The sequence below is a fragment of the Leptosomus discolor genome, chromosome 10 (genome assembly GCF_034619465.1).
Source record: "Leptosomus discolor isolate bLepDis1 chromosome 10, bLepDis1.hap2, whole genome shotgun sequence".
Classification (NCBI taxonomy): Eukaryota; Metazoa; Chordata; class Aves; order Leptosomiformes; family Leptosomidae; genus Leptosomus; species Leptosomus discolor.
Window position 1 is genome coordinate 20,233,104 of NC_141400.1, and position 23,969 is coordinate 20,257,072.

At 44.4% G+C, this 23,969-nt stretch overlaps 1 protein-coding gene across 1 annotated transcript; it reads right to left on the reverse strand.

The window, feature by feature from the left end:
* Nucleotides 1-1,444: 1,444 nt before the first annotated feature.
* On the reverse strand, nt 1,445-13,942 carry ZCCHC10 (zinc finger CCHC-type containing 10). The gene is made up of 4 exons (XM_086470992.1): nt 13,878-13,942; nt 10,533-10,694; nt 6,866-6,907; nt 1,445-3,328 (listed from the first exon to the last, which is right to left on the reverse strand). The coding sequence occupies exons 1-4, from the start codon at nt 13,916-13,918 to the stop codon at nt 3,061-3,063; spliced, it is 513 nt and encodes a 170-aa protein (XP_086327118.1). The 5' UTR covers nt 13,919-13,942; the 3' UTR covers nt 1,445-3,060.
* Between the last annotated feature and the right edge of the window lie 10,027 nt (nt 13,943-23,969).

Genomic DNA, 23,969 nt, shown 5'->3' on the forward strand with positions numbered 1-23,969 from the left:
GGGTTAAGGTGGTTTGAATAATTTCTTTATAAATCAACTCCATTTGATAGCAAAAGTCCTATTTATTAAGGACTCCTCCCTAAAAAAAATAAAATAAATTAATCCATTGATCCACAAGAGACTGTATAACGCCATTTCATTGGGGGCACCCAAAAATTCATTTCTGACTGACAGATGCTTGATCTAACAAGGACCTGGACTAGAAGATCAGGTTGTCTCTCCCTTCTCTTGCTCTCCCATCAGTTCCCAGTGTTTCTCCTTGAAACACGATGCCTTTTCCTGAGGCTGTTTTTCTACCCGACTGCATCAACTGCCTCCCTGCAATTAGCGACGGCAGCTTCACTTGTAATTGGAGGATTAAACTGAGGCTGTTCAGAGCTACACAGGTCTCATTAACGGCTTTGTAAATATAACAAGTTCTACTCAGTGGGGTTTTAAAAAAATAAGTTAATGATCTTTTGTACTTAACCTAGAGCTGTGGAAGACAGTAACTAAAGAAATACCTTTCCCATTGAAAAAAATTTGAACCAAAGCATCCGATAAGATACCAGGATGTGATCCAGTGAAAGATGAACTGGCGAGGCTCTTGATGGGATGGTGGGTTTTGCTCTGTAAAGTAAGAATATGTAGAGACATATTAAACAGCAAGGCCAAAAAAACTAACAAAAGGGACTTATGGCTGGTCTCAGACTTAACCAGCATTCGGCAGTATCAGACACCCAGTGAAAGCAGCCAGCCTTCTCTTTGAGCATCCTCTCATGAGCCAACAGCAGACCAGAAATTCAGCGAGGGTCTCCTCGGTATCATCTGTAATCACGTCACCTCACCCCAGCTCCTGCCCGCAGACCCCAACGGACACAGGCGTTTCCTTTAGCCTTTGTGAACAGACCCCATTTGTCCACCTGCAGACACCAAAGGTGAACAGCCGCATGAAGAGACCAACCCTCCGGATTTAAGGACCAGCTTTGGTACCCCCAGCTGTCCAACAAACCTCCCCTGTCCTGGCAGAGACCCCCGAATGGGGAGAAGCAACACACTCGTGTGGAACAACGCGCTTCTGACAAAACCATCTGCGCACAAACACCAGCAGCATTAAAGCAACCAGCGTCCAACGTGCTCCTGAGGGTGGCCCAGGCAGCCGAGCCTCACCCCCTCCCTCCGGAGCGACCGCCTCTTCCTCACCGCAGTCCTCCCTCCCGGCCACGCCGCTGCTGCTCGGCACCAGCCCAACCACAGCCGGACTCTGCAGCATGGGACCTCCACCCAGCTGGCCCCCACGCCTGCTCCTGTCGCTACCGTGGCTTGCTGAAAGGGTTGCAATGGCCCTGCGCCCTGCGCCCCACAAAGTCCTCTCTTCCAAAGGGCTTCCCCGCACTCCCTGCGCTGCCACGCTATCGCTGACGTTTGGATTCGCAGTAAGCATGAACTTAGCAACTGCTTTTTCATCATTTATTAACTTTGCCCATTAAATGGTACATTCACTCAAGAAAACTTAAACAATTTTATTTACAGTCTGCAGGGTGTTCTGTAAAACACAGTAATGATTACAGACTAACACACACAACATACAGATTTCCAAACATTTAAATAAGCACAGTTTATTCAAAAGTAATTCTACACACTACTTTTTCCATAAAAATATAAAAAATAGTTTAGTTACTATATTTTACCCAAATCAAGATATTTAAGAATTCTTCCACATGTGATGCCCCCTCCCCAAAAAAGGGCACTCCAACGATAAGAAATTTAGGAGATTGCATCACAAATTAAAATACTAATGCCAACTGCTTCAATCCACCAAAAGAACAAACCACTTCCAGCCTGCCACCAGCAATACTCGCTCTGCAGTACGTCTGGATTTTGCCTCTGTTGGGGTTGTATCTTTTTTGCACAACCTTGCTTCTCCCATGCCAGATTTTCACAGACACGTACACACGATTACGTAGAAATAACGGACTGTTTAGAACGCCAGTCACCATGTGCCCAACAACACACACTGGTAATCTTGCATTACACAACGACATTTTTTTGCAAAAATATCAAAAGGGAAACACTTTCCTTTGGGATGTCCATCTAAAGACAACTCACTCTCTTACTGAGCACCCAGTGAAAATAGCCTTTTTCCTACCTCCTTGAAAATAGTGCCCATTTTCGTTTGTTACTACTGTTTCTCTGGTTTTACTGACCATATTCTGTATGGAAAGCTAATGGAGCTCTGAAAAACACCCACTCAAGCCTTTCTCTCACTAGGATACATTTAATTTACAAAAAAAGGCACAAAGATGAAACTCCTAAGCAGCATCAGTCATAACTCTTCCACTTTGCACTGCTCCCCTTTCTTACACAGACACTGCCGCAAGAGACACTCTGTGTCTCCAAAACGCTACAAATACATGAGCTAAGAAACAGGCGAGTTGACAAGACTAAAGCCTCTGCACTGTACAAGTGGTGCACTGGCCATGAACAAACCAACACCAGCTGAAGTTTCATGTTGCAGTTAAGACTCGACCTGGAAGCATCAGGAAAAGCCATCAGAAAACCAGCTCAGCAGCATAGAATACATTTGTTAACAGCGAGATGGAAGGCCCTCTGTGTGCCACGTTGTGCATTCAACCTCAAACAATGGCAGTGCTCTGCAGTCAGCAGCGTAAAACTTCTGCTTCTACCAGTCCAGAGGATTTTCTAAATGTAACTGAAGCTGTCATAAACAGAGGAGTAGCATATGATGCACAGCATGGTCTGCAGTGAAAAGCTTTTGCTTTCCAGCATGTAAACATCCAGGTTACTAGACCTTAGCTCATATAAACCAATCTGATGATAGATTTTTGAACTAAAAAAGTAAAATTTTCCATAAAAGGATAAACCACAAAAATACTCTCTCGGTAAGTCTCACTTCCATGCCATTTAATACCTTTCATGTCCTATGAACAACTATGCAAAACATTTAGAAAGTTTTAGCAGTAGAAACGTCGACCAGTTAAACTGTTTGGCAACCGTGTGCTCGAAACATCTTTGAAGAGCGTAATCATTCGCTAAAGGACAGTTCTGCACTGTACCACACTATTTCTTCTTCTTTTTCTTTGGTGGCTCATCATCAGAACTACTGTCTGTGCTGCTGCTGCTGCTGCTGGAGGAACTAGAATCGGATTCAAACTCTGAAGAAGAGGAAGTACTACTTGAGGATGGAGAAGATGAGGACGTAGAGGAGCTCTCATCACTGTCGCTATCATCGTCTGAAGAGGAGGTAGAAGAATCGTCACTGTCAGATGAGGAATCACTGGCCGAGCTGGCACTGCTACTGCTGCTGGAACTGGTCACGCTCTTAGATCTGGAAGAAAACACACACACAGATGAGAACGGGCCTGCTAGGACAGCATTCATTGCAGCGTTATTTATTGTGTGTGTGTAATCCAAAGGTCAATTATTTGGTCTGAAAATTTCCAGGCCTGTCAAAATAAGACAAATTCCCACGTGCCTCCCCCTCCCTTCCCAACTCTGAACCAATGTGTTTTGGCTTTCTGAGCAGTGGCAGAGCGATGCCACGTACGTGAAGTGAGCCAAGACAGGGCTACAGGACAAGGTGACGTCTGAGGGCTGGCCAGGATCTCCTTCACAGTAATGACGAGCACCTTGACCGACTTGGCTAAATAGAAGAGCAAGGCTGCAGAAGTATGAACGTCCTGCACTGCCAAAGCCTCGGGGAAAAATTAACAAAGACGAGGACCGTAGCACACCACTGCAATCAGGAGTGAAGTTTTGGCAACGTAAACGTCAGTAATTTCACAAATGTCAGAATTGTACTCAGCGGAAACCATTCTTAGATTACTCCTGGCAAAAGAACCCAAATTACCTGCCACTACAGGATGCTCATGTTTTCAGGGTGGAGAAGGGGTGGAAACAGGCCAAGATAAAGACAGAATTATGAACACAGCAAAGTGGATTTCCGTATCCTCTGCAATTTTGTTTCTCCCGTTTTTAGCCCTTACTGAGGCTGTTGTTCCCAAGATCTACGTTTCCAATTAAGGCAATAAGAATTCCAAGAAAGTACAATTAAATTCTCCCATAGATCTTTCTCCAAACAAAGTGTAAAGCTACTAAACTCACCCCACTTCCCGCCACGCCAACCAAACAGTGTGCACAAAAGCTAGATATAATAATGCAGAATCTTTTTTTCCGTTGGAAAATTAATATAATATTTTTTTATCAGAGGGTTTGGTTAAATAGAACAACTCAGGAAATGCCTGTGTTAAGGCTCTTAAGAGTAAAAGTAATGTTTTTTTGTCGTATCAGCCACGGTCATGTCAGCTGGCAGATCTGGGTGCGTGCTTTCAGCTATGAACCACTGAAGTTTTTATAACACATCTGTAATCTGTTATCGCTGTGTCTGCAGACACAATGGCCATTTCTTGAAGATAAATCCGTAAGGGCTGGTGAAATACAGACTTACTGTTTGTGAAAAACTAGTCTTAAGATAAGAAAACCCAAAAAATGGGACTAGTGGTTTAAATCTAAACAGTTTTGTTGGATGTGCAGACTCATTAATACGAGCAAGAATCAGTCAGAGCATCCCCTGAATGGTAACTTTGACTGAACTTTCTTTCCCTAATCACCTTTCATAGAATCCATAGGAGCAGTCCATGGACCTCCAATATTTGGGTCATAACCCGAAAGCTGCTCATGGAAACATCAGAATATGACACTCAATACTGCTTCTCCTAGAAGAAAGCAGTTGCTAGATCTATGAGAGAAGAAACAAGCAGATACTTGTTTTCAGGTGATGCAATCTGTGGCCTGATGGTAGTTATAGGAGGAGGATAGAGAGGGGGGCAAGTAAAATTCACTACTTCACCTTGCCCTAATTAGATAACGGGACAACCCAGATGCTATAGACTGGTAGATCGAAGATCTTTGGGTCTACTACACCACTGCGAAAGTACAATATTTCTCCAGCAGACAAGCAACAAGTTCACAAATGTTGGTACCTTGTACGATCCCATGCACCAACCGTGGAACAACTGCTGCCATTTTGTAACACGTGCTATCACCCCTCCCTGGGACTTTTTGTCCTTCCTAATTCTACTGCAATCATCTAACACCCCCAGGCAATTTTAAACTTGCTACTTAACTCAAAGCTACAATTTTGGGCACAATCACAGCTGGGTGCCCGAAGAAACAATTGAATTAAGACACAGTATCACCCTTCAAACTGGTAGATTTAGCTGGGATCCAAGCATGAAGTGGGCTTTCAATGAATAACCAAAGTACGCCACAGGGGAACGCTGAAGCCAACGTGCACCCAGAAGCCAGCTCTGTGTCACCTGAGGTCACAAGATTGTACAATAGCCGTTTTGCCTATTCCTGTTTTTCTGGTTAAGCTGGTAGCTTACTTATTACTGTTGATATCAAAACAAACATACACTATGTAAAAGGTTAGTGCTCACTACTGCCAGAACCCTAACTTGTGCATTTCTTTTCTTTTTTTTTTTTTTTTTTAAATCTGGAACTTACACATTCAATGGTTACCTTTTTGCTGACTTTTCCTGCATTTAATTCTTCCTGTGTCATAATAAAAACATCAATAGCAAATATCTGGAAAGGAATTTATATCAATGGCTTCGGTGCTTGCACAAAACCAATTCAAACCTAGAAGAGTTTTAAAATTTTAAGAGAAGTGACCAAACCACTCCCTCCCCCATAAATCCTTTTGCTCTTTTCATTTTTGCATTTGTTTAGAGCTCAAATACTCTGAAAATCATCGTGCCAAGTAGAAGACCATGGCAGATGAAAAAGCCGAGGCAGGAAGAGGTCTGAACTACATTGTTTAGAAATCTGTTAATTCATGATCTCACTAGGCCTGAGAAACTCCAGCAGTAAATGGGCACTACTGAGAAAGGAACCTTTGATAAAACATGTTCTCATAGGAGAACTAAGAGCCTCACCAAGAAGCATTTGAATAAAGCCACATTCCACGTGACAGTCTAAAATAAAGGTGCGTTTTACAAAACTGCTGTGGCTTATTGAACGACTGCCACGCACAGCAAAAGGCCTAGTCTTTAAAAATCCCCCGAAACCTGTTTTTCAAAGATCAGATGTAGAGACAGAGAACAGTCAACTTAAATGCAAAGAGATAATGAGGCTGTCACTGCAGAGACATCGCCCGGCAGTAAAACTCACACGGTGATGAGCAGGAGCGTTACAGCCCGCGTCCTAGCGGCGCCTGACACGGTTTTGCCAAGGAAGACAGAAGTAAATTCCCAAGGTAATGTTAATGCAAAGTGAAGCAGAAATAATGTAATAATGTCAAAAGAGTTCTTGGCTCAAATTAGTACTTGGGGCAGCGGGGGAGGTTTATTTCCTGGATTTTGGGTTGGTCCGGGACTGAGGGTTTTTTGTTTGGTTTTGGGGTTGGGTTTTTTAGATGCTTTATTTCATTCTCTAGACAAAGCTTCAGAGACAACTGCTATGAGAAGGGAATGAAAACGACAAAAGGAAGAGCAAGATGGGTCGGTGGAGCGATTACAGACCAGGAAACAGTATGTCACACTTGCACAGTTTCTTAAAACACAGTTGATGGACTCTGAGGCAGAAACAGGAACGTTTTTAAAGCAAGATCGCGTAGAGATAAGACAATCAGTAAGGAGGAAAGCAGAGGACAAAGAATTTAGGAGGTTTTGGACAGGGAGGAGTAGAAATTCTCCAAATGTCTGTCATACAAATGCCTGTAACAGGCTAAAAGCAGCAGAATCAAAACTGAATTTGTAATGTTGACTTTCCCCACACCCTCCTTCCACACTGCCTGCCGCAACACCCAGTGCAGGATCACACACTGAAACAGCTGCACAGTTTGTCATTGTTCCCCACATACCTTTTTTTCTTGGTCTTCCTTTCTGCAGTGCTTTCTCCAGTGCTAATTAAGAGGAGGGAAAAACAATGGCTTTGATTAATGCAGGAGGAAAATCAAATAAATAGCAGTACAGAGTAGCTGAGTTTAAGATTAGAAAACTGCCATTCTACTGGCAGAGCGCCGCACTGCCCAAAGTTCATTTGGCATCTATTTCCAGTCACTATTCCAACCAGAAAAGTAACAATACTTACAAATCAGGGAAGTAAAAAAGCAGCAGCAATTCACCTCTAATTTTCTGTGTTAAGTATGCTCTGCTCTTCACTCTCTTATTATTATACGGACAACATTTTGGGATGCAAAAGGCATAGGTGGAAAGGACACAAAAGAAGTTCTGTATAACCATATTTAGCAATAACTGACTTGATTGAAACAAAGGATAAACCGCCGAATTAGTCTGTAGCTTTCACCATGCGTTTCTTTCAAGTACAAAAAGACACAGAACAATTTACTTATATTGATGCTTTCCAGCTACTTGTCTTTCAGATTCGCACATATTTGTATACTCACAGAAAGTTTTAGTGCTAAAAGACACAGAAGAAAGTTTCTTTTAACAAAGCACTAGGGGATTTTTTTTTTAAACTAGTCTTCACTTCTGGATTTCTTTTTTAAACAAAATTCTTTCAATCAAATGTACTAGTCACATGCTCTTCTCAGTCCATTGCAGATCTACAGCACATAATTCAACCTGGAACGTACATGTGTGGTTAAAGTAGTCCCTCACCACATACTTACAACATGCTTAATGTGCCACTGCTACATGAGGAAGTTGTGTGTTCTTTCATGAACCAGGATACTTTCTCCTCAACTGAAACCTATTATTAGAAGCCATCTTAAATATACAAAAGTAAAAATAAAAACTGCCAATGTATTTCATTTAGAAATTAAACAGCAGTATAGGTTGACAAAGACTCCAGAAAAGGGTAGAAAAATGTCAAGTGTAAACTATACTGTATTTCAATAAAAGCACTCAATGCCGTTTGTATGCCCCAAAAAACCTTTTTTTTTTTTCCAATTTTTTCCACTTTCATACATATGGTATGAAAATATTATAATTACATAGAAGAGTTTTCCACACTCCCCCGAGTCTCCTGCGGGCAAGAGGAAGATTCGCCAAGTTTCAGATTCCAAACCAAATTACAATCCCTCCTGCAGTGCCGAACGCTGTCAGTATGCATATTCCTAAGGCCTCACCGCAGGTGACCAAGTGTCCCCCAGGTAAGAGCAGTCGCTAAGTGAACAGCAGCAGAGCCCAAAGCACCTTTTGGAAGCCGGGGCCTCACTCAGCACCCGAGCAGTCCGGCTGCCGTGGCTGGGTCTTTGCCTCCCTCTAGCGTTTAACGTCCGGGGAACCACACAGCCGGGTCCGTCCCCTGCAGATCAGAGCTGCTCCACCACGCTCGCTGTCTTCAGAGCCATACAAAAACCACTCAGGCATCCTGGCTTTGGTTCAATGCAGTAACATCACTAAGGAATAAGTATTTTCTCACCTTTCCTCCCCTCCCAACTCCTACTCTAGGACGGACAAGCAACGGGCGTTACTGACGCCAGGAAGAGAAACCACCAGAACATCCATCAGGATCGTGGAGCCCACACTGGGCAAACAGAAGGATCCTGGAACCACTGCTGAAATAAGTTAATGCTGAGACATCTTGTACGTGGTTGTCAAAAAGTCAATATTAACCTTATTAGACTATGTTTGCCTTCTGGTTAATGATCCATTATTAGATCTTTAAAGATGGTGATACCAATACTCGGAAGCAGACCTGTAGGAGACTCCTCTGCAGACAAGAAATAACCTTCCAAAACAAGCTCTACAAAAAGCATGAGCTAGGAAGTTGTTCTCTCCATGAAGAATAAGCTTCATCCTTGAAAGTGTAACGCTGGCATCCAAGGAACTGGACACCTCACGGCACAGCTAAGGAGCTTCAGAGCTTACGATTATATAACCACTACGAATCCAGCCCAATTTAACCAGGATTAAAAACCGTTCCCATCTAAGGATTACTTAGTCTTCCTTTTACGAGATGCCTTTTCACACTACATACCCCTTGCACTGTGGGCTTACAGCTCAAAAAACTACATTCATGACAGACACTGGACAGTTCTGTAACTCCTGTATAAATTATCCCACACACAGACTCCAGCACAATGGCCAGGTAACAAGCAATTTCACCCTCAGTTCACTCTCCTGCAACGTTAACCTGCAGAATTCAACTAAAAGAGGGCAGGAAAGGAACAAGGAAGCAATCTGAGCCTTAAACTCAATCTTTGTCTCAAAAGTCTTGAGTCTCTGAAGGACTCTTCCAAACTATGTCTCGAAAGGGAGCAAGTTTTAGAGAGAAACACTCCTAATTTCTGATCGGCAATACTCAGGGATTACAATTGCTTCAGCATTACTCATTGGATCAAGACTAATTTCAAGAGTGACATAAAATGTTTGATTTTAACACAAGCTAATGGGCTTCCACTTAAATCAGTATTTCAGCACTGATCCATACTGCTGCCTCAGTTGAAACAGCTGACGAAGCCAAATCGGAGCTCTCTGCCCGAGGTCACCACCCATTTTCCTTCCCCACCAAGATACCAGAGCAAAAGGTGTAACTCACATCCTGGCAGCCCTAACGACCTACAGCCAACACACCAAGCTGCACCCTGTGGTAAGTGGCAGTGACAGAGGGGACGTCTCCAAACCCTCAACAGTTTTAGCTGCAGTGGCTGTAAATGACACTGTCCCTCAGCAGGGCCAAACACCTCTCCGGCTTCCACAACTACATTAGAGTTGCAATGGCAGAACAGAGACCCTCATACATAGGAACTCCATGGAAAACTACTGTGCTACTTATTTTTCTCTTTGTCACCTGAAGTTGCTTGTTAAAACAATTATTAAACTCGAGGAAAGCATTAAAGTCTACTCACAGAGCAAAGCGGAAAGGAAATCACACTACATATGCAGAGTTTCACTTAGATTTTTCTGTTTAGCTGCAGGTCTCTCACTTTCTCAGATGTCAAAAAGGAAATAATGATGCAATTCAGTGAGATGTTTTTACTTTATGCTCGAGAGTTAAAGAACACCTGGTAATCCAACTCTCAGTCACCCGTTTAGCTGTTACAGCTGATAATGAGCAATACACAGGAGCTGTGCTGACACAGATCCACTGTCAGGCAGCACCCAGAAGACCTGGTTTTAACTGCTCAGTCTAACAGTCTAACAGCAAACAAACAGAAGTGAAAGAATCGCTTCTTTGTTATAAACACACTTACAGTCGTCACACCGACCTGCTTGTACAGGCGCATAAACATAGGAAACCACGTAACCAAGGAATTCAGGAAACAGGGCTCCATGACAAAAAAAAAGCTCCAACTGTTTCAACTTTGGCTTAGTGCACTTTGTTTCAGACAGGCCAAAATAGTTTTAAGTGTATTTCAGAGGAGCAGGTGTTGATGAACAACATTTTAATTTCGTGGGATCCAAGTGCACATATTCCACCTCAAACAAAACTGCTCTACTATTAGGGAAGCATCACACAGCTCCAAAGAAAAGATGACAGCAAATGCTCCTGGACACCATCTTCCCCACTCACACACAAAGTTACCTTTTCATGAGGCATTTTCATGCTGCCAATCTTACCTTTGTTGCAGTAATAGTCGCTTTTCTTTTTCTTTAAGGATTTTCGCCAGTTGAGCTGTCCTCGAAGGCCTGTGCAGGTATTTTCTCTTCCCTGTACATTCATATGTCCAATGTCCAAACTCTAAGCATTTCTGACATCTTACATGCTGCTTGTTTGCCTCCCTATAAAAATGCAGAATTGCTTAAGTGACTGATTCCAAGTCTGTTCTACCTACTGAAAAAAACATTAAATTTTGTTTTTATCATACAGATTCTTAACAGCGTGTGCAGTTACAGTTAAACCAGACACTCGTGGGTGCTTTAGCTCTTCTCTTACATCAGGACATGGGCAGTAACATCAGATACACACAGGATTTAGACAAACACATTTCCATTTATTAAAACATTCTCCTATCGACTGTTTATGAAAGAGAACAAAAAGACATTTTTCCTCCATTCCAGAGCTTCAGCTTAAGTCTTCTTCTGCTAAAGGGGCAACTGCTGAACTGCTGACACCAACTGTCACCACACCCATAACTGCACATGAATTTCACTTTTAGTTTTACCCCAGCTGCTGGTCAGCCTAACCGGCAGCCTCCCCCTGCTCTTAAGATTCCATAACTCCCTCCCCTTTAGATATGGTCAACAAACATTTTGAAAAATGCTGCTGGGACCTTTCTCTGTCAGTGAACAAAGATTCATCCTGTCACTGAAATCACGTTTGGACCAACTCAATCGGCACAGCTTTTGGCGTTACAGGATGGAATTGTACAACAGCAACCGGGGGCGATTACACTGCATACAATTTGTTACTCCCCAATAACTGCACGTGGTTCTAGCTTGCTTCAGATAAATAATTGAAATTATGGTTCAGAACACTGTTAGCAACAAGCAGGCAGCTTCATTTCCAAATCCTAAAATGTAGCACTCAAGTCCTAAACTGCCAAACGCTTACAAAGAGCCTGGGACCATCAGACAGAGATGCTCTAGTTGTAGCTTATTTGCATTTACTAAGATTCATTAAAGCCTGGCAGAAGGTTTATCATAAGAACAGATTCCTGCTCACTTTGTGCAATGTAAATCAAGCAAGACTTCACTTACTACTCTGTACCATCCAAACATCTCAAGTATTAGTGAGCATTTTACATCCATGTTTCAGTTGTCACACTGTGGTAAAACCGTTTGATCATTTTTAGAAGCCAGTTGAGGGAGAAGACTAAGACTTTCCTATTCTAGCTCCTGCACGACTGTTCTGAAGCTTTGCAAAAGCTGTTTTTCTATCTTCTCACAGACACCCTCCTCCTTTACAAACAAGGAAATTCATGCAGCGGTCAAGGGACTCGCTCAAGATCAGAATCACAAACTAGTTTTAGAGCCAGAACTTTGTAGCTCCCATGCCGCTCACTGCAACTGCTCTAACTTATTTCCACCTTCTGTCATTTTTGCCAAACATCAAAACACTAATTTCTTCAGGCCAGCCCATCTAAACTATCTGAAGGCAACAGCTCTGGCTTAACTAGGAGGAGGCTCCTAGACTGTTCATTTAGTACTTGCAGAGCATAAAGGGACAGCCCAGTCAGCATTCTGCTCTCAGGAGTGCTGACTTTCAAGGCAAGGTGTGAATTGCTTCTCCTTCAACTCCAGCCATCACCTTTTGCGAGAGTTCTACTGTCCCTTGAAGGCAATCTTGTTCTGAACATCCATTGCTTTTCAGTGCAGAGTATTTGGCTTCATAGTCTGGCCTTAGAAACACTAATCTGCATCAGCACTAGAAAACTAATTAAACTTGCAACCTACAGTGCACAATTAACTCAGACTTGAACAGGAAGAACTACACCTAGTAAGGAACAAAAAAACCCAGCATCTTTCAGGGGTTTGCTTTGTTTCGCCTTGGACTTCTGGCTCTGCCACAAGAGCTCCACGTGAGCAGAATGACGATACTGCCGCCTCTTCATCGACATACAAACCCAAAAAAGTGAATGTTTTTCTATCCCAAAGCAGCCCAGACCTGTCTCCACAGGAACAGAATGGGAGTTCAAAGCACAATAATGCAACTTGGTATTGCCAGGGCTTTCGTACTGCTCACACCACCAAGACAGACAATTCTATGCAAGCTAAAAAGATAAGGATCGAGCCCTAAAAGCAATATAAGTAATTACCAGGAAAACAGGTCAGAATAGCTTGACAACTACAGGTCTATAAATACCACGTCAGCACTAACAAGTTTTAACACTAATGAAAAGCCCAAATGAACAGCGATCAATGACCACAACCTAGAAGCAAAGGCTGGCAGAGGTACAATTCAGCATATACCCATCGAGCACACTGAGACATAACAAGAAATGTAACAAATCATTCCTTGACTCATGTGAAATAGCAACTTAAAAGAACAAGTATTCCATGAATATTTTGAAATTCCAAGTTACTTTCCACCAGAAAATAGTAAAAAAAAAAAAAACCTAAACAATAAAAAAGGAAAGAGAATGCAGAAGACATCCATATTCTATCCAACTATTACCATCAGGCCAAAGAACCAAACACATGCCATAAACTGAAATACAACACATACATTATTATAAGAAAAAAATAAACAAACCAACCAACCAACAAACAAATGAAAAGCCAACAGAAGTAATACATGAGAACGGAACATAAGCATTTGCTGTGCTTAACAAAAACAAGCAAAAACGTTGGCTTTTCCTCACTTCAGTGTTTTGCAATCAGATCCCTTCAGTAACAAGAGAATTACTCGAATGCAATATCCAGATCTGAGAAAAGGACACTTTCTCCTCTCTCCCCCCGCCCCTTTACAGTTTTGTAAACATCTCATAACACGAACCTAGAACTTATTTTTTTCTTAACCTGACCGTTGAAGGTCTGCCACGAAGATCAGTAAACGCCTGCCTCACAAGACTTACACACGTTACTGAAAACTACGGCACGCCGACACCTCTAAGGTAGCCTTTTCCCAAAACGCCGCTAACCAGCGCCAAAAGCGAAAGTTTGAAGAATTCCTCTCTTTTCCCACAGTCCTGCTTTCGCTCATTTCACTGCAAAGACGTCACTGCCTGGCTCACCCCACCCGTACTTTGCTGCCTTACAGAGGACCCGCACTCAGCCCCGCATACGGAGCGCCTGCGAGGAGGGGGCTCTGCGCCCTCAAAAAACGCTCGGACTCCCGGGCCCTGCCCCGCTCCCCCGGGGCCCGCAGCCGCCCCTCCGCAGCCCTCTCCCCGCAAGCGGTTGCCCCCAGCCGCTGCCCAGCGGGCCTGCCCTCGCTTCGGCTCGCCTACGGAACCCTCCCCGCTCCGCCGCGGCGCCTCTCCCGCCCTGCCCCGCCCCGCCCCGGCCGCCCGCCGCACTCACGCCTGTCTCCGAGCGATGAGGCGGTGCATGGGAGTCGCCATCTTAGCGGCCAGGCCGGGAAGTGAGGCGCGCGCCGCGCTGCATGCCGGGACGGGCCGCCCGCCGCCTCCTCCCATTGGGGGAAGCAGCGGCCGCCACAGAGGATAAATCCTCCCGCGGCCAGAGAGGACGCGCTGGGGGGACCGCGCTTTCCCTCTCCTCCCGCCTCCTCCCGCCTCCTCCCGCCTCCTCCCGCGTTGCCATGGCACCGGTGGGGCCTGTTATGGCCTCCGGCCTGGCTGCCCGTGGTATCCGTCTCTACCTTCTCGTCCCGCCACGTCCCCGCCGGCCGCTCCATTACCCCGCAGCTCTCGGTCGCTGTGGCGTGGCGCCCAGGACCTGCTCGGGGCGCTCGGCCCTTGGCGGCCCGGCCCCTCGCCGCCCTGCGCTGGGCCCGCTCCACCCTCCTCAGCCTCTCCCGCCCTTTCAGTGCCTGACCGCTGCTTCTTCAAAGTCTCAAAAGAACCTGCCTTTCGCTTAAAAGCGTGTAATTTTTTCTCAGAATAGATATCTTTTCAGTATTTGAAACCAGCAGCAGAATGGACTCTTCGAGACTGCCCACCCATCTCTGACTGTGTGGCTGAGGGAAGCCGACCATCCCAGGCCTCCAGCAGAAGGAGGGGAGGTGAGGAAGAGGGGGGTTATTGATCCAGGTCTCTCCTGCCACCGGACACCACGTCCAAGCTGCTTCAGCCAGCGAGCAGGCCAGGCCTGACTGCAGGGTGATATTGGGATAGTTTTCACCTTTGTTAGTCTGCATGAATAATTCAATAGAGCTGCAGGTAACCTGCTAACAGCTTCTCCAGAGCTTTTAGCTAGGCAATACGTTAGAAAGCATAATAGGTCTCTGGTTATGATGTGAAGGCTTCAAAAAAAATGTTAGAAAGAGCTAGATTTCAGAAAGAAATGATTTAACCCATTATTACTCCTAAAGAGTTGTGAGCAGTTACTAACACATTAATTTTTAGCAGGTCAGATTTTTATACCCCACACTGACAGGGAAAGACATCTCAGTATAACTGAGAATGTTAATTCTGCTCCTGGTGTGGATGTAACCATGGCTCAGTAATCTGTTCAACAGCCTCGGGGCCTGAGGATACTGATCAGCCACGTTCTTGTTGACCCAATGTGTATCGTAAGGAAGCGCAGTTCAGATCTGTCTAGGAATCCTGAGGCAAATTCTTTCTTCCACTCCATTCAGCCCAAGAGGCTGCAGTCCCCAGCTATGCCAATGGCAGCTCGTATTTTTGGCTCCTACATCACCTCCTTATGGACTCTGGCATGGGAGGAGAGGTCTAGGCACAGAAAGGAAGAGCAGCAGCGGCCGGAGCGCTCTGACGGCACATACCTGGCAGGCAGCCCCTTGGGAATCTCTGCCAGCTGGCACGAGTAGAGCAGCCAATATCCGGGATTCAGGGAAACGAGGAATGTGGCTTCGTATGCTGGCTTTATCGAAACTCGTTGCTATGAGATCAGTTTTAAAACGATATCTTAGATTTCATTACATGAATCCTCAAGAAAACATGTTTTGATGCTGAATTGCAATTACTCCTGCTATTAGTACCCTGGAAGTACTTTATGTCCAACCATCTTCATTATTGATTCAGGACTATCCTGTGATAGGGACAACCGATAGGCAATAAATGGGCATTTCACTGGACATGTACATTTAGTGAAACAGATGAACAGGTTTTTAGTAGTTTAGTATCCGCTATGTAGCTCTTTACAATGTGCTTCTTGTGAGTTAGGGCTATTCATTTATTATATAAGATAAAAATACATGTTGTATTTCCTTAAGGTCATTAGAATCCAACTGTACCTGTTCGATCATTAGTGAGGATCAATGTAGACAATCGTTATCATCTACAGTGAGGAACTGTAGGAATAGGGTAAGAGGCAGCCCTTGCTGAGGAAAGCTCCCGCTTACCTCAAGACAAGATTCAAGATGGGAACACGGTACAATAGAATTTGTGGAGAGAAAAAATAGGAACATAACAGTAGTGAGAACAGATGGCCATACAAGCTTATCTTTTAAGCAATTCATAGATGTATAAAAATACAATATATTTATATGTCACAACTAATACAGCATATGATGCTTTCAGGTATCCCAGGTCCTGAGTGAGCAGGTGCGTGGCACAGAGGTGTTTCACCTCTGCTGGTGCACGATCAAGTCACAGCCGGGAGACACCAGAGCCAGAACTTCCTGCTGTGCGTCACGCGATGTTTATGACGACGGGGATGGCAACAACACCTGCTGGGTACAGTGAGATATCACGCTGGGAAGGTAAGATACTGACGTATCTTAGACGTAAACAACTCCAACTCATCAGGATTAATTACCATGTGACTAATTGTTGAATATTCTGGTAGTTCCTGTCTCCAAAATCTGTAATTGTAAAGTCTAAGGCTAGTGGCTGTTCCTGTACACATCACGTTTTCTTCTATATCTCACACTTCTTGCAGTATCAAATCGTTGTCCTGTCTTGGGTGATCCTCTGCAGTAACCTGTGATTAATCATATCTGGCACCTCAGCTAAATTCTGGTGTGTGATACCTGGGGTGTTACAAACACAGCAGAGTTTGGCCTCAATATTTGAATTTTGGTGTCTGGTATCTCACTTTTAATGAGAAAGTCAGAGAGAAGAATTTCCTATTTTAGGATTGACTAAGAAATTTTCTTAAAAATACAAAATAGCTAAAAAAAGCTATTTGTAATAATCCGTACTTTATAATTAATTCCTGTTTGCTGGTCCCTTTTTTACCTCAGTATCACTTAAAATCTTGCAGTAAATTGCACACTGAGAGCAATTATCTGCACTCTACTTAACAACTCCTGGTGCTTCTAGCGCCTGTGCAATTCCCCTACTGTTAATGCAGCAGAACCACAGTTCCCTAAATTGGCCAGTAAGGTGAGATTTCTGATGCATGCCAGATTACTCCGTGGAGCATCTGGGCATTCCCTCACACAGAGTCTTTAAAGATGTACTTTTTATTAGAACAATCCACTTAAAATCCTTCTACCTGAGGAGCCTGAAAGTGTTCTCGTGAGCTCCAAGTCCACAGGTCCCTACAGGCTGAAATCCCTGTTTCACAGCCGTTCCCTCACGCAGAGGGAGCTTACTGCGGGGCGGGTGAGCACCCCAGAGGATGCCCCTCCGAGGCTCTCTGGACTAAATGTGCAGAGTCATTGCACGGCGCTGGCCTCGCTGTCGGGTGATGGTTCCAGGGAGCTGCTGCTGCTGCTCAATGAACTGACGGTGCCCATAAATCCTGCCTTTGCCCAGGAGGTTGCTATTTAAAGTTGCAGTGTCATTAACCTATTTCTGAATGTGCTGGGCAGGGAAATTACTTTTCAAAATGTGCCCCTCTGTCGGCAGGAAGGGGAGGAGGCGTGCGGACAGCACAGGGGGAAAAATGGGAAAGTGCTGAAGGATCAGTGGCACTGACAGTGGGCTGCTGTGGGTCAGCTCCTCAGAGACCTTCCTCACTGGGCTCCCACCCCCCAGGACTGTTCTGTGCGAACATGCTGCTCGTGACACAAGGGTGTCACGGTGTTTGTTAAAGGTCTGTGTGTGGAACTGGAAAAATCTTGCCGGAGCTTTCTTTCCGTGGCTCAGGAAGAACTGTGTCCACAAATAAATGCTTCAAACTTCCCATTGCCAAGACTACTGGTGCCAGTTACCCAAGACTCTGATCAGTCTTCCAGAATGACTAGCCATTGAGTAGCTGGTGGTGCTCATGCTGGACCATAAGAAGGATAAACTGGGAGCACTGGAGACAGCATCACTTGGCATTTTTTAAATGGATGTTTCACTTTTTCCCTCTAGCTCTCTTGCAGAACCTGTCCAAAGAGAAATCAGTTACATCATGTATTCCATACCAAAAAAAAATCCAAATTAAAATACAATTCAAACTGGATGTAGAAATAATAATTTAAAAAAAATCCCAAAACCAGCCAAAACAACCAACCCACACTGGCTACCAGATGCCTGTATGCAGAGCTGTTAGAATTTTCAGCATCAGAGAAAGCTAAAAGTGAGAGACAGAAACACAGAAGGTCTTTATTCAGGCAAAACTGTAGGCTGGGAAAAAAATCCCAGCAATAAGGAGTATAGTTCAACAGATCTGAATCACTCCCTGCGTAGGATTTCCTGCCTCCACTCAGTTTTCCTTCAGGAACAGCAAGTTTGCCCACGGCAGTACCCTGAGGTAACGCGCTGGCGTTGGGCAGCTCACTGTGCTTCTCTGCAGAGGAAACAAGCTCCCACGGAACTCCGTGATACCACTTCTGGGTACCCAAAGCAGTTCTTTTACATCGGGCTGAGGTATTTCTAAACAGCACCACAGTCACAGTGTGGACATAACCCAAGACACTGGGAAGGCTTTTGTTCTGTTTTCTGCACTTCCTAATTCAGAACAAAAAGTAAAAACTTTTGACACAGCCCATGAAATAAAACGTCTGAAAGAAATGAAGCGATCTTTCCAAAACCTGTTTTATTTCTCTAATTAAAGCTTTTCCTGAGGTGATTATTCTTCCAGGGCATCTGGAGTTTGAATTTCCAGATAAGAGCGTCATTCTTCCCAAGAAACAATGCCCCACCTGTAGTGCAGCTCCAGACTGAAATCCAAGAGCAGGGCAGGGTGTCTGGGGAGGCAGAGCTTTACATCAGGACCCGATAGTGGTTTACCAGAAAGTCTGGATTGGTGCTGGGCTGCTGCACGATTCGGCTGGGCCTGAATCCACCTGGAGTTACTGAATCAAATATTTAAAAAATGCAAAGGAGGGGTTTTCCAAACCTTTTCTACCTTTTCCAAACACCGGTTGGCCTAATGGAAGATACTTTCTCTACCTACAGAGCTTTCCTTAAAAACCAGCCAACCTAAAATGAAGAAAACCCCAACGTTTCTCTTCATCACAAAAGCAGAACCAGAACAGCCAAGTGAAGGGAGCACTCGCTGCAGGGAATCCCGAGCACGACCATGGTGCCCTGCTGGTCCCTTGCAGGCGGTATGAAGAGCCAGACACCCATTTCCCACCAGAGCGTGGCCTAAGCACTGCCTTTGTGCGGCGATTTTCTCGCCTCGTGCCATCCGGTGGATTCCAGTGAACCGGCCTCATCACAGCGTGTTTTGGCATGTCGAGGCAGGGAACTCCAGGAGAGATCCCATCTGTGTGGTATTTCAGATGATGTGCTGGTGAGATGCAAAATATGGGAACTCCTTCCCAGGCACAAAATAAAGCTCAAAATCTTTCAGTTACATTTCTCTGCCTCGTAACTCCCCAAGCAAGATGCATTCCCTCATTCCCTCTTCTGCACGTTTTCCTTGCAGTATAAATTGCTGAACTTATTATGACATGATATTTGTATGGAGAAAAGGGCCTCCTCTTCGAGCAGAGTCACAAAAAGTAGTTGTTTCAACTACTTAACAGGTAATGGAAGATCTGGTGAAAGTAAAAGTATTTATAATATATATAAATTTATATTTATATATATATAAATTTATATTTCTATAATATACATAAATTTAATACTAATATGGATGTAGGTCTCTTCTCGTAAAATCAGTGCAGATAGTCAATATTTATATCAGTAACTAAGAGCAGCCCTTGGCTCTATGTATTAGAATCCCAAGCTTGCCTAGTATCAGACTCCTTTAGTATCCACCATATAAACAGACAATTAGAGGATAGTAGAGAAAGCTCAAAGAAAAAAGACAGAAATGCCAGTTTGAACATTTACTTGACATTCAGAGGAAGGAAGAAGCTTCCTGAGCCTCAGATCAGACGAGTCTTCGTTAGGTCAGCTGTTGTAAAAATACATTGCAAGGGATAACGCACCCCACAAATCTGTACTGTGTATGGATGATCAGCCCACCGAAATAAAAACTGAAAACTAGGCTTTATTATTAGAATGCACTTAAAGGGACTTAATTTATGGTCTGTGAAGTTGAGGCGAACACCCCTTTTCTGGGGGGATAGCATTGCTACGGGAGTGTGGTGGTGTTCTGACTGTACCCTCGTGAATGCCTGCGGGGTGACTGTTCCCGCTGCAGCCTAGAAAACTCTGCCCTGTTTTTAGATCCTCAGCTCACATTTCAGCGAAGACGAAGCATCATGTGTGTCAACAGATCCCAAATGCCTCCCGCTGGAGCGTGAAGCATGCCGACGTAGCGGGGACGTCACTTGGGTGTGCGGTTTGTGGAAGCTTACATCATTAAGTACGTCACTGGAATGGTTTAAACTGATTTAGAACAAATTGAGACGTTTTTCTTGCCTGGGCAGCCAGCCAGCAGACTGCAGCGTACAAGGAGCCCCAGCGGCAGGCGGAGGGTCAAGGCTGACGGCCGGTGCAGCTGGGACACCGCTGACAGTCCGAACCTAGCGGGACGAGAGGGGAAGGCTGTCACCCACACCAACGTGTGGGCACATCACACCAAGCACTGGAACTTTTAGGAGGTTTGTGGCCAGTCTGGATGGAGAAAATGGGGGCTGAGCTCCTGTCTGGTGCCCAGCCACAGCCCTTCGTCCCTCCAAGATGGGCTGACGGGCCCGACCTCCTGGATCTGTAGCCAGCACGAGTGCAGGCGCCCTGGGGAAGGGCGTGACGAGGAGCAATTGTAGCCTCAATCCTCAGTCTTTTAGGGCTTCTATGCTTTGGGATTGTAGAGTTCCAGGGTATCCACTGGGTACTGACGCTGCTTCCAGTTCTCGTGGGAACCACTTCACAGAATCCATCCCATCTCTACACTCGCGCTAACTCATCTTTAAAGCTGCCTGCTTTCCTCCCAGCTCTCTTTAGCAGCCTTTCCAAAGCTTGGTTGCTCCGATTGCTCCAGGGTCCCCCTGATTTCTGAAGTAAGTTATTGGTGATCAGTTTGTCCATTTGTTCGTGTTGGCCATTCTGTAGTTTGAGTACTTGTGCCCATCCCCGCTGTGTTTTCAGGCAGTGACTGGATCCCCTCTTGTATCCATTCCACTCGCACGAAGGCAATCTCCACCTGTAAGGCTGACTGGCCGTTCCCCTGACCCTCAGTATCCCTTCTAGGGCTCTCCTCAGTGCTTTTGAATGTGCGTGACAAGAATTCAGCATGGTGTTATTCCACATACAAATGGCACTAACACCTTCCTGTCGCAGCTGGAGATACCTCATGCATGTTAAGATACTTTCTTCTTCACGTTTGCACAATGCTTTCCACCCACAGCCATCCTCTGACCAGCCAGGTTAGATGCAGGTCATTCTCCTCTGCCATTATTTCCTACTGATGTGCTTCCAGTTTCTGACGGATTTTCTTTTTCCTCTTAGTTCATGTGTGTGTGACATAATCTTTGTACCATTGAATTTCATTCCAGTCTTACAACTCCAGTCATTGGGATTACACAGTTTTTCATTGACAATGCCTCCTAATTTTATGTTACATCAAAAAACTTAATTACAAGTTTAAAATTTCTCTCCTAAAGCCTTGCGTTCTGTGAAGGGATGTACACTTGCATGTAGCATTTATAATCTTTTTTCTTTAACATCTCCACCATTTCGCATTTTGAAATCATACGACACCATCCTTACTTTGTCAGTACGTTAAAAATTCTATCTGCTGGACTTGCAGCTCAGTTCAGTGCCTCCAGAATTCGGTGGGGAAGCTGACACAGTACGTACAACCTGTCCAAATAAAGCCTCTCACATTTTACTGCTGCATTTCGTGGACCCACACACTGAGAAGTATCTCACGTGTCTAAAACCCTTTCATGCAGGCAGGCTGCCCCGAGGCACTATTTTCCAGCGCTAGGCAGTATGTGCAAAACGATGAACTAGCCTTAATTACACAACTGTGATGTATGAGTAAGACACAACATCCAGGAGCAAATAATTGTGTCAGGAAACATTTGTACAGTCTTCAGACTTCGACGTTGGTTCCTATAGTGCCCGTCACTTTCCAATATTGTTTTTCTTGTATCTGCTTTTCCTCCTTTTTTCTATTTGCTTTTGTTATGTTTCTTTGGGAAATTATCCGTTGGTTGGCAACTTTGTTTGGTGGGCAGTTACCCAGCTTTGGTACTTCAGTAGCTGCGATGGCTTAGTTTGTAAACACGTGAAACCTAATGATCTTCCAAGTTTGATGGAAAACTATGGAAACCAAAATAAGAGGGAAATTGATCTTTTCATCATTTGTTTCACTGCAGACTCTTGAGATAACTGAATTGGTGAGCACGGCGCCTGAGTAACCTTTTGTAGCCCAGGGAGGTAGGATTTTCTGAGAACTGTGTTATATGTGGTATGATTCGTATCGGAGTTCGGGGCAACATGATACTCCAGATACCCTCAGCTGAGGCAACTGCAAAGCCCACATCTCTTTGACTATCCCAGAATAGCGCTATGAACCATACGTTAGATGACACGCAGTGACTATTTATAGCAGCCCAAAGAATAGCCGGTGACAGACACCAGCCAGGACTTACTTTAAGCCCGTATTCATTTTCGTGTTTGGCCACATTAATGAATTGCAAGACATGTCACTGTAAACAGAGACCAAGACACGGGGCGTACACGGAGTGCACGGGGGCGGGGAGCACGCCGTAGGGGCAGGTTGGCGGGGTGTGAGCACTTCCACTGAGATCCTACATCCAACACAGCAACAGCAAAAGGCGGCTGCTTCATCCACCGGGCAAGGACTTACCTGGGGATCTCCCCAAGAGGAGTACGTTCGGGGAAGGTCTGGAGGCTGCAGGCTGAGATCAGGACTGACTAAGGCTCAGATCAAGTAAACCACGGAATGAAAGCACAGTGAGGACGCTTCGAGGAACAGACCTCATCACCCACAGCACACAAATGATCAGAGAGGCATCGGTCTTTTCCCCGTTTTTTCATGCCCGTGGGTTTTGAGGATTCTGCTACGCTACAGAGCACCCCTTGGCCGCTCAGCGCAGTGAAATAGCATCCAGTATATCAACAGCAAATTATTCCCTCTTTAAAAAGCAGCCAGGAGTTTTAGGCCACATGTTATCATTATGTTTTTATTACATTCTCTGACTTGTGTTTTCTTACATATAGCAGTAGTTGACTGAATTCTGAAAGTCTCGTGCCTGTGATGCGGTCATGAAACGTTAATGCTTTCACTCCTTTGTTTACGTGATCTTCAAAAGCCTAAGGATTTCCCAGACGTTTTGTTCTTAGAATAGTTGCCATCTATTTTAAAAGAGGCGAGCTGTATCTTTAACAGCCCTTTTTTGATGATTCTTCTTCTAGGTTTTTCTCCTTAATTTAAAATAAAATGACTGATTATCGTGATAAGAAAAGAGAACCAAAAGTATTCAGATATTTATCACTTTACTGACAGTAGTAACACACACACTACATTCCAAATGACAAACGCAGTATGTTCAAATAAGGAATATTTATGTCTGATAAGGAATCACAGATTATGTAGTTAAGTGCATAAGAAAAAGACAAGTTACTTGCTCAGAAGAAGACAAAGTCTGCCTTGATGTAAGAAATTAAATTACTTCCTTAGATTAATGCGGCAAGGTGCTGTGCAACCTCACAGTTGGATTTTGCCTTGATAATTCTTAACATACTGAGACATTTCTTCTAGCCATGTACCTCCGTTAATGCAAATGTATCAGTGCTGGAAACCCAATTTGAAAATGTGCTAGAAAGCTTGTGAAAGCAATGACAAACGTGCAGATTTCTCCCCATAATTTCCAGCATGTCAGGTTTATTTATTCTTGATTTTCATGGTCCAGGTCTTTTGGAATAATTAGGTGCCATGACAAGAGTTCTAAAACATAATATAATAAATATCTCTATGAATTAAAAGCTAAACTTAAAATTCATGAGTTCTTGGCAGTTTCAGGCCGGTAACAGCTCGGTGTCCAAAGCTTATGGGCAGTTTAACACAGAAAGGCTTTAACAACACGATTTCAGTGGTTTTCACATCTATGGGACACCACGAAACAAACCCCAGCTTTGAAGTGATTTGAAACAAACCTCTGGGCATGCTTCCTAGGCATCCGCAGAGAATCGCAGCAAAGTTTTCTGCCTCTGTGTGGAATCG

Bases quoted from the DNA above. Each gene is read 5' to 3' on its own strand.
- ZCCHC10 (XM_086470992.1), bottom strand. From the start codon at position 13,918: ATGGCGACTCCCATGCACCGCCTCATCGCTCGGAGACAGGC. The intron at 10,695-13,877 runs GTGAGTGCGGCG...GCATTTTTATAG, and splicing joins CTCATCGCTCGGAGACAGGC to GGAGGCAAACAAGCAGCATG. The intron at 6,908-10,532 runs GTAAGATTGGCA...CCTCTTAATTAG, and splicing joins CGACTATTACTGCAACAAAG to CACTGGAGAAAGCACTGCAG.